We start from the raw sequence: 11166 nt of genomic DNA, 5'->3' as shown, positions 1-11166 counted from the left end.
ACCCTTTACCTCTGCGTGTCTAGAATTACTTCATGAACATTACCCAACTGTTTAAATATATTTGCAAATGTCTAACGATTTACGCGATGCAGTTCGTAACGAACGGGAGTGAAAGTTAGGGTTTGGGGGCGGGGTTACAAGTCACACCCTCATTTTCACAACTTTTAAAAGAAAAATTCAGTTTACTTCATTCTAGGAACATGAATGTGAAATATAAAATAAAGACTGAAATAAAGAATACACACCAAGTTGGTAGTTTATTTAGTAACTCAGACTGGAAGCGTATAACAAAGAAGTGTTGCTGTATAATTATTCATTATTTAATAATAATTGAATAATGTTATTATATATATATATATATATATATAAAATGTTAAATGTTGACTTATACATTCAAATACAGGAATAGGAACAGAATTTAGGTTCAAACGCTTGCAGTATAAAGGTGCACTGAACTCTTTATGTGTACACATACATCTCTGCTGTCAGATCATATTTAGATGCTCAGTATTATTTGAAATAAAGCCAATCATATAAAATAAATCGATATGCAACGTAAAAGGATAATAATCTTTTAATGAATGACGATGTCTTGGTAAAGCTCTCTCGTGGATCAGTTAAAGTGGTGTATGCTCGCAGCAGCTGTCGAAGCCGAGACGGCGACGATGATGATCATGATGATTATGGAGACGATCCCGAGCCCCAGGGCGATGTTGTTCAGGAGCCGTGACGTGCGGGAGTGTCTCAACGCCAGATCCCTGTTGCCGGTCAGGTTGGCGTCTCGAGTCTGTAAGAGCGATGAGAGAGCTGTCACGTGTCTGCTTCTGAATCTTATGTACATTCAAGAGATTTTCCCTTCCTCGTATATCATTTAAAGCTAAGACAAGCCTGTATAATTGCGTGTGTGTTGAAAACCATCAGTCTCTATGAACAGTTAGGAAAATGGGTATAATTCCTTTAAGGCTACGTCCACATTAATCCGGATAAATCTGAAAACGCATCGATTTCTCTACGATTTTGGCCTTCCGTGCACACGCCCAGAGCTTCCTGAAAACTCTCTCCCAAGCTTTCGCGAGCTATTCAAAAGCAATGAGGTATTCGTAGTCATGTGACCCAGTCATGTGCCCATTCAACTCAAAACCAGCAAGGTGGTGGATGATGTCGTGCTGCGGTCGTTGTGCCTGCTGTCCAGTTTTGATTAAAGATTAGTTAAACATTAATGTCACTTTGTCGCATTTTTAAATAAACGCCTGACGGAAATGACGCGGGACGAAGCTTCTTACGTTTTTTTTACTCGTGCGCAGATTTAACGCGCTTCCACATGTTTCAGCGTAGGACGAGCGAGTTTCGGAAAACGTTCGAAAAAACTACAGCGCAGACGCACGGGGCTTTAAAAGGGACATGGCGGATGTTTCAACATATCACGAGTTAGTGGGGGTTTAACTGCGACGTAGCACTGTCGAATTCTGCATTCTGATTGGACGGATGGTTTGATATGGTGAAGTATTTTTTTAACACGAGGAGACGTTTAATTGTCTTATGACAAAAATCATTTCGTTCGTGAGTGAGAACAGGAACGAACTTGTTTCACCGACATTTCGCGACATTAAATGTGAGACGTGACGGAGTAAACTTCTTTAATAAATAAACACCGTAATCGTTGTTAAATTGCTGTGGTACAAGAGCGTGTGTATATGATATGATGAAATCTGCACGGCGGATAACATCGGGCTTGACTGAAGGAAAACATCTGACGTGAAGGCATTTCCGTATAAATCTGCGTGAGACTTTATTACATCGTCATTATTATGATTTCTGAAAATATATTTCAATCGCCACGATGGTGCGGTACAATTATCTAACGGCCAGCTCATTAATTTCGTGTAGCTAATCATGTTCTGCGTCAGTGTGAGAGAAATCAGCGAACTCTCACTGAAACGTTACGTGCGGTGTGTGCTGGTACAAATGGATGATTCATGAAGAACACAGAAGTTGAGGTGAGCATCTGTAACTTGTGCATATTTAGTTGTGGTCAAGCTGCTTCCTGTCTACAGACTAAGGGATCTTTATCCTGAGCAACATATATAAGCAAAACAGCTCCATGTTGACACTGGTGGCAGTTGGTGGATTTTACAATAGAGGAAGTGCAGGTGTGTTTTATTTAAGTACACAGACTATATCAGAACAGTTCCAAAACCAAGATATTATTATCAATTAACTGTCACTCAACACGTCAGTGAAAAATACCACAGCCCCAGCTGGACAGAGCATTGCGTGTTGCCATGACGACGCACAGACTCGAATGAGGACCAGGATGTGTACAGTAGTAATGAACGTTCGGTAGAAATGGAAATGTATGTAGTGAACACATCCAGGTGGCGTGATGCAAACAGTGGAACGACCCTGTAGTGTTATACTAAATATCAGCACTCTTGAAACGCCTCTCGTCCGATCAGATCGCCGAACCGGAACGAACCGTTGTATGACGGCGTATCGAAAAGACTTTTCCAAAATGAGTAGCCACGTGCTCGAAAGCAGCTGAATAGCTAGCTAAATCTGACTGACAGCTAGCTAGCTAAACATATAAATAGACAAGAAAATGACAATGAGGAAATAACACGTTATACTGGTTGTGTAAAGCTGTTCATGGATTCAGTTAGGGATGGACTACTGCAGCTACTCTACAAGCTCTTTTTGCGAATCTGACTGGTATTGATATGTTTAGGTTTGAGCTGTCGGTCATGTTCATTAATGATTGGCGGTCTGGGCGGGAACCCAAAATGACGTCCAATCAGCGGACGTCCCATTAAAAGACAGAGTACTCCAGTCTCCCATAGAAGCCCATAGAAGCCGTGTGTCAGTGGCGTTCTATCAGCACAGAATCGTTGGGCTTCAGAGGATTGGGTTTTCATGTCCTCCGAAAACAGTCTGTGTCAAATGAACAAATTTGATTCGCTGAAATATTGAATTGCACCAAGAGTGAAACCAAAAAAAAAAAGTCCTTTATGCTAAATGTAAACAATCTCACATATTTTCATGAAGCGTGCTGAAACGTCTGGATGGCTGAACCATCTGAAAACGATTTTATATTATATTATATTATATTATATAATATCACCTCATGAACAGAGATGTTACATAAATCAGCCTACGTTCAAGAGATGTTTCTACTTCATCGTGTTTTTTAATCCATCCCTGCGCTTCTTCCACTATAGGTCATTTTCATGTCCGTGTTACAAGGGCAAGAAATTTCAGGAAACATTCCCAATAACTGTTTATAGCACACCAAGATGGAAAAATATACACGGAAAGTCAAACTGCTAACAGATACGTACACGCCCATGATTAGCTAGAAGTGTTCTCGTCGGCCAGAGACAAAAAAAAAAAACATAACTGCCCTGGTGTTTCCGGCCTGTTTTACTCCACTTTGTGTTCTACATCTGGAGGATTGTTGCTCCGTCACTAAGCCATAAAAAAACAAGACATTTCCAGCATCCAGTCATGCATCCAACATTGATGTGGTCAGGGATTATTCTTCTCTATATGCCGGAAAACCGGGTGTCAGGTTCCCTTTCTTTCCACAAAACAGAAAGAAATACAATACTATTGTGTTAACGGTATGATCTACTTTTCGTCTATTATGCTACCTTTTTATACGCGATTCCCAAGTCTAGATTGAATTCTGTGCTTAAAATGATCCCTAAGGCCAAATTGTACTGAATAGAGAGAAAAAAAACCCTCAGCGGTGTCACATTTGCAATAAAAGCTCTGCGTACAGACTTGAGCTGATGGAAACCACAGCCCTAAACAAACAGGGTCCGTTTCATCATGATAACGTGAACCGGAAGAGGATATGACTCAGCGTCTTAACTGCTATAATTTAATACCCGTATTCCTAAACTCAGAGAACATCCAGGCTGGGGGCTGGATAAGGGTGTGCTGATGGATGCAAGTGCAGTTAAAGCTTTATTTAAATGAGAGGAAGACAAAATCCGAAACGTAACGCAAAGTCGAAATCCAGAAAACCAGATCAGCAAACGGTAATAAACAGGGACGATCCATAATGCGAAAAAACGAGAGAACAGAACAAGGTGGGTAACAGGAATGACACAAAACACAGGAAGTGAAGGCTCGGGCGTGATCCGGGGCCAAGGATTCAAATTTCTGACACTGGAGCATGAAATGAAAGCGAATCATGAAACTCGTTCTGAAGAGCCTTTACAGTATCATCCTGGAGTAACAGTAATGTAATAATCCATTTAAGTGACAGTGTACTTTGTCATTTTACCGCGCTACACTTCGACGGCTGTATTTTGAAATGTCGTGCATGCGGTTTGATTTTCACATGAAAATTAAACCATTTAGTTCTTTCCAGATGTTTCAGATGACACGACTTCATTTATCTTCATTTTATGTAATCACACATGTACGTTATTGGCACAGAAGTGAGTCAAAATAACCTCCATTTCTGTATGCTCCCAGCTGTCCGTATGTTTGACCTTTTATGGAGTTTTGTGGGCGTCACTAAATGCAAATGAGCGGTGTCGGGCACATACTTTGCACTTTACAGGTCTTACAGCGATTGCACGACGTCAGGCATACAGTTTCAGGGAATAGCATGTTGAACAACACCACTATACTTTATAAAGTACAAAGGCCATGGTGGTTAATCCAGAAAAACCAGAACATTCCCAACGGACCATCATGAATTATCATGGAGGATGGTAGTGACCTCTGTCCTCAAATCTCACAAACACCAGGCAGTCTGTTTAACACCATTCTGTGTAAACTCTAGAGACTGTTGCGTGTGAAAATCACAGGCAATCAGAAAACCAGACTGCCCGGCACCAACAACCACGCCACGGTCAAAGTCACATCGATGTGAACGTCACCTTAAGCGCTTGACCTGTATCTGCATGATTTATACCTAGGGCTGGCCCTCACCTCCTGTCTATAAACACAGACACTCTAAACACGGCAACAGTCTATATTTGTAGTTGTTTTAGAAGAGGACATCTATTGTACCTCAGTTTCTCAGAGTCTCGTGAAATAAGGAAAGGTTAAAAGGTTAAATTTGGAAGTGTCTGGTTGGAAGAGCTACAGATAAGATGAGTGACGGGGGGAAAAAAGGAAGGAGCTCGAGAAGGAAGAATTGCAGAAGACTTGAAGGCCTGTATTTCAAATGCAAATGACTCTTTTCTCAGATGTCGGTTTGATCAGATAGAGGTCAGGACTAGAAATGAGGAAGATGTTTGAAAACAAGAATACGCGCATAATATTTCAAGTCAGAAACTTTCTGATGTCCTGATGAGTGCCAAAGGTGAACATCAACCCTGATATCATGTGATGAAATATACAGCTGAAATTCTCGCTGCTGAACATGGAGTAGCTGTTAAAATGACATGTGATGGGAGCGGAGTTTTATTGTTTTAGTGTTTTGTTGCTTTACTGTTGAATCTTTTGATCTTTTGTTAAAAAACAACCCTAACCCTAACCCTAATTCATATAAATACTCTACTCTCACACAACACAGGTTTATCCAAATATATATATATATATATAATACTTGTTAAATATAGGTGTGCGACAGTTATTGGCACCCTTTGAGTCAATATTTTGTGCTAGCTCCCTTTGCCGAGATAACAGCTCTGAGTCTTCTCCTATAACGCCTGATGAGGTTGGAGAATACATGGCGAGGGATCTGAGAGCGTTCCTCCATACAGAACCTCTCCAGATCCTTCACATTTCGAGGTCCACGCTGGTGGACTCTCCTCTTCAGTTCACCCCACAGGTTTTCTATGGGGTTCAGGTCAGGGGACTGGGAGGGTCATGGCAGGACCTTGATTTTGTGGTCAGTAAACCATTTTGTGTTGATGTTGATGATGTTTTGGATCATTGTCCTGCTGGAAGATCCAACCACGCCCCATTTGAAGCTTTCTGTCAGAGGCAGTCGGGCTTTCATTTAATATCTGTTGATATTTGATTGAGTCCATGATGCCATGTATCCTAACAAAATGTCCAGTTCCTCTGGCAGGAAAACAGCCCAAAACATTAAAGATCCACCACCATATTTAACCGTGGGCATGAGGTACTTTTTCATATGGCTACCAGTCTTCTTAATTATTGCCCTGATGGTGGAAATGGGCATTTTCAGTGCTTGTGCTATTTTCTTATAGCCACGCCCCATTTTGTGAAGCTCAACAACCTTTTGCCGCACATCACAGCTATATTCCTCGCTCTTACCCATCGCTATGAATGACTTTGTGAATTCGGCCTATGTGTTACCTCATATTTACACCCCTGTGAAACAGGAAGTCATGGTCGAACAATTTCCTGTTCCTACTCACCCAGGTGTACTAAATAAATGTAAAATATCAATGGGAATACACTTCAAATATATTTTTCTCATATGAATTCATAGGGGGTGCCGATAATTGTTGCACGCCTATATTTAACGAAGTTTTTTTTTTTGATATACCTGTGTTGTTTGCGATTGATATCCGTGAGAACACATTTTTGTGAATTCTTCGAACAAACAATGAAAAGGTTAAACAATAAAGACAATTTTCCACAGTAGTCCTTGGTAAATATTTTACTTCAGGGTGGTGACCGTAACTCCGCCCCATCGCACATCAGTTTAACAGCTACTCCACGTTCAGTAGCGAGAATTTCAGCTGTATATTTCATCACATGATGTCGGAGGAAGTGATTTAAATTATAGCAATAAGATATTTAGTGAGACGTTCTCTAGTCATTACGTAAACATGCTAAAGTAGTGCATTAAATAATAATAATAATAATAATAATAATAATAATAATAATAATAATAATAACAGTGTCTAAATACTCAAAGAAATGAACAGCACAACCCCATCAGACTGTCTGAACAAGAATTACAGATCATAATCGTTTTTTTTTTTTAACTTAACCCTTTCATTTCCTAACCGGTTCTGTCAATCTAACGTTGCAATCAGCTAACACAAAGGAGAAAAACAAACATACTTTTGTCTGCCTCCATGAAGAACATCACAGTATAATGTGACTGAGATGACTTGAAATTGGAAGAATGTCTAGAAATACTCTAGGCTAGTTATTATATATTAGTTTTATCATATCACAATTACAAATAGTAAATAAATCTGTAGACGTGCCTATGCTTGAAATATTTTAAAACAGCATACAACATTTGCTTAAATGTCTAGAAATAGAAGTATTTCACAGTACTATTATGAAGCGGTATTAATGTCAATACTGTAAATGTCTTAATTCTGAGACGAGTAATGTTTATGAATGAAAAGCAGGCAGACAGGGAGATAAAGTAGATGAATTAGTGTTAAGGTTTAAAGGAAGTCTATGAGCGTCGTTACTACTTACGTTGATGGAGTAGATGAGAGCTGCGATGCCCAGGGGTAAGCAGCAGCACAGCATGGTGAAGATGGAGTAACCCAGGTAATCAGGGATGGGGTTAACCTGAATCGCCGGGGTCACGAACACGGTGGGCTGGACGGTGACGCCGGCCTGGCCCGAGTACGGCTGAGCTCCATAAGGTGTAGCACCGTACCCCTGGACTGGAGGGTAAACCCCCTGAGGGGCGGCCCCTTGCGCTGGAGGATACCCCATATTGGCCTGGTACGCTGGAGGATTATCAGACTTCTCCGATTTCTCATTTGAGTAGATGGGATCCATTATTAATTCTGCTTGCTCTGAGGATTCTCACACCCGTGGTCGAGTGGCTGACTGTTCTCTCACCACACTACTGAAATGCCGCTCTTGATCCTGTGTGCTGCTTGTTATTATGCGACCACACCCACCTGTGGGCGTCTGCACACTGCCACTCTGTCAGACTTTCAGAAGAGGACATTAGGGGTGACAGTTGCAGCAAATTCATGGAAAATATTATTAGGAGAAGGAAATCTATTCATTCACGCTCTCTGGTTGTTAGAGAAGAATTTGATTGGCAGTATAATAAAAAACTATATATGTATGTATGTATATATTGTGAGGGAAATGATTCATTTTTACTTTGTAATAATTTTGTTTCTGTTCATGTTCATCAGAGGATAACGCCTAAGAAGTCCACGTCATATCACTGAGATCAGTACAGAATGTTTATCTGCTTACAGAGACACAAACATGTTCTTCTATCCTGCTTCATTCTATCCTGAATTACCATCTTTCTGTAATAAACCTTTTTACCTTCAGAGTCTGCGAGTGTTGTCTAATTTCCACGACAATTTGGCGTCTCCCGTCTGGGCCGAGCGAGTCTTTCAGCTTCTCTGGACAACAAGCAAACCGGAGGACGCTCGTGAAAAAGTTTCACCCTGAAATCCGTGTTGACGCGAAGGCGGTTTGCCCTTTGTTGTGCAGCGCGAAAGACCGACACGGCCTTACCACTGACTGATAGGAATCATCAAGAATTTTGTATTAGAATTAGAATTTTATGAAGTCATAGTGTATTGCTGTCTGTGTGCTGTCTGTAAAATACAAAAGACGCACCCTTGACAGTACCCAACCCCCCCCCCCCACACACACACACACACCCACCAGCAACAAGGAAAAGTCTTTTTTGAAAATAAATAAATAAATAAATAATTTTAATGTGCATTTTTATTTCTATAAATGCACGTATCTGATTGCTACAGAACGTTTACAGCTTCAGCATTTTACACTGCAGGTTCCTATAGTAAGTAACGTGAACTTGAGCATTAAATATTAAAAACTCATCCTATTGTGTTTGTTTTTTTGTTGTTGTTTGTTCTCTGCGCTCACGTGCCAGGCGGTGTTGAGCAATCCTGGAATATCAGGTACAGCTCGTGATGTAATTTCCCCAACCGTACTCGGGTTACAGTTAAGGGGAAGCTGTAATGATTTATAAATTGACAGAACAATAAATAAGTTTAAAAAGAAAAAAAGGAAAAAAAGGAAGTCTTATATAATGCAATTAAAAACAGCGCGGAAGTATTTAACCACACAACGAGTGTGCGTGAGCATCCACACACGGCTCACGCGACTCAACCCCCGGGCGTTTCCATGAAAACGGATCATACCACTCCACCGCTGGGGGGCGGGTGAAGCAGGATGCGTTAAACACGGCGTATAAACCATTTTAAATTCGAAAATATTTCTTCAAAGTACATTTATTTGACGTATTTGACAGATTATTGTATGTATACTGTTGTTTTTAGGAACTATATGCATGGGATTGTCCAAAATTGCTCGGTTGAGGCAATGACCGGAAACTTGTCTCTTACTCTATTGAAAGCCCCTGAAGTAAAATTTCAGAGTAGTGTCCTGACGTACAGTTTATAACAACACACTAAATTTCCAAATTAACAGCTATAATTAGTCATAAAAAATGTGATATTACTAAATGTCTGAATGCTATTAGCGCAATGTGGGGGGGGGGGGGGGGGGGGGGGGCGGGGGGGTTGTAGCTGCTATAACGTTAGTGAGAATAGGAAGTAACTTGTTTCACGGACATTCTCCATCATTAAACCAGACTATAAACAGATAAATCGCATGATGTGAAGAAGTATGATTTTAAACAACTACAAAACTTGTAATCGCTGTCATATAAGAGCAATATAACACTTCAGGATGTCACACGCCTCGCCACTCGTTATTTTACTGCAACAGCATTACATCGAGTGTTTTATTCCTTTCATACTGTATATAACACAACAAAACGTATTAAACTTGTATTTATGTGAAAAAGAGAAATTGGGAGAGACTTCACTGTCCTGCTGTCTGTCTGAAGAGATGGGAACCGATATCTGAGAGCACTGAGAGCAGAAAACAGAGCTTTCAGAGCTTTATTAGATTATGAGAGGAATTACAGCCATACAGCAGACAAGGTTATGTCATAATCAGAAAATCTCTGAGAGACAGAGAGAGAGATGCATGGTAGCATAATCTATTTACAATGCTAACCTGAAAATGTTAATTCAATCATGAACATACTAAATAAATCGACTTGGGGTTTGGCTTTTGGTTATGAATTCACGCTCAAATATGTACAGCTGAAGCAAAGAACCAGTAGGGACGTTTATCAGCGGCTAAAACTAAAGATGGTCACTGCTGCTAAAGGTTTAAACCACGTGCTAGTTTTGAAGAACTGAGCAACAGCAATAACAAACCGGGAGTGCATACCGGAAACTTCACACAAAAGCAGACACGAATGTAGACATACACATGCGTTAAAGAGAAAGAATGTATATAGATCGGTGCATGGGATGATCACTGGTTGTCACGGTAATGTGTTATTAAACAGACTGTGAGGACAGATCAGTACGGCTGTGTTGGACAAGGACAGTGTGGAATTATATGAAGAGACCAGTGTTGTTCTGTAATGACTAATGAATGGCAAAATACACATGCTGGATATTTACAGGAGAGAAAACTCTGTAAAAGGAATTGTAGCTTGGGAATCGATTATTACTGCATTTGGAGCTGGAGCTGAGTGTGAGGAGAACTCAGGATAAATCTCTAAATGAGAGAAAAAGAACTTATTATATAAGAAATGATTGACAATGACGCCACCTACAGTCGGAAATCTGCTGCTGCTGATAAATTATAGCAGATATAAACATTGTGAAATAAAGTGTGACTAAATACCACTGCTCCTGATTGTAGACAGAACATGTGGAGATTTTTAATGAATACATTCTGTATTTTTAATGAATACAGCCTCTTTCTTCCCTGCTGAAAAACAAACAAACAAACAAACAGTAGAAACCCTCATAGAATTTGTAACGGTTTTAATGGTTATAAGGGGTTATAATTGGTGTTATTATATTGGTTTTAATGGAGACTGTAAAGGTCTCTGTGTGTCTCTACTGGTAATTTGTTGCCTGTTATTGGTGGCATGTTGTGGTAATGGTAATGGTTTTAATGGTTAGCTGATGGTTTGTAATGGTATTTGTAGTGGAAACCATGATAATTTATGTGATAGTTTCTATAGTTTTTTTTAAGCAGGGTTTTTCTCTCTCTCTTGAAGTTAATAGATAAAAAAAAGAAAAGAAAAGAAAAGAAAAGCAGATTGCCATCTTACAGTGCTACTGAGAAACTGAGAAAGCACCTTCTGACCAATCAGATTAGAGAATTTAACAGTGCGTGGTTAAATACAGTTGATCTATAATATCAATTACACATTAATTAAACCGTGAA

At 40.0% G+C, this 11166-nt stretch overlaps 1 protein-coding gene across 2 annotated transcripts; it reads right to left on the bottom strand.

The window, feature by feature from the left end:
- Positions 1–238: 238 nt before the first annotated feature.
- LOC128599448 (trafficking regulator of GLUT4 1-like) lies at positions 239–8420 on the bottom strand. 2 transcript variants are annotated; one of them, XM_053610996.1, is made up of 4 exons: positions 8197–8420; positions 8023–8113; positions 7375–7844; positions 239–787 (listed from the first exon to the last, which is right to left on the bottom strand). In XM_053610996.1, the coding sequence occupies exons 3-4, from the start codon at positions 7684–7686 to the stop codon at positions 614–616; spliced, it is 486 nt and encodes a 161-aa protein (XP_053466971.1). In that variant the 5' UTR covers positions 7687–7844; positions 8023–8113; positions 8197–8420; the 3' UTR covers positions 239–613. The 2 variants fall into 2 exon arrangements, with proteins under 2 accessions (XP_053466971.1, XP_053466970.1); XM_053610995.1 differs by lacking the exon at positions 8023–8113.
- Positions 8421–11166: the final 2746 nt, after the last annotated feature.

This window comes from Ictalurus furcatus, chromosome 23, assembly GCF_023375685.1.
Source record: "Ictalurus furcatus strain D&B chromosome 23, Billie_1.0, whole genome shotgun sequence".
In the NCBI taxonomy this organism is placed as follows: domain Eukaryota; kingdom Metazoa; phylum Chordata; class Actinopteri; order Siluriformes; family Ictaluridae; genus Ictalurus; species Ictalurus furcatus.
This window is presented reverse-complemented; position numbering and strand designations above follow the sequence as displayed.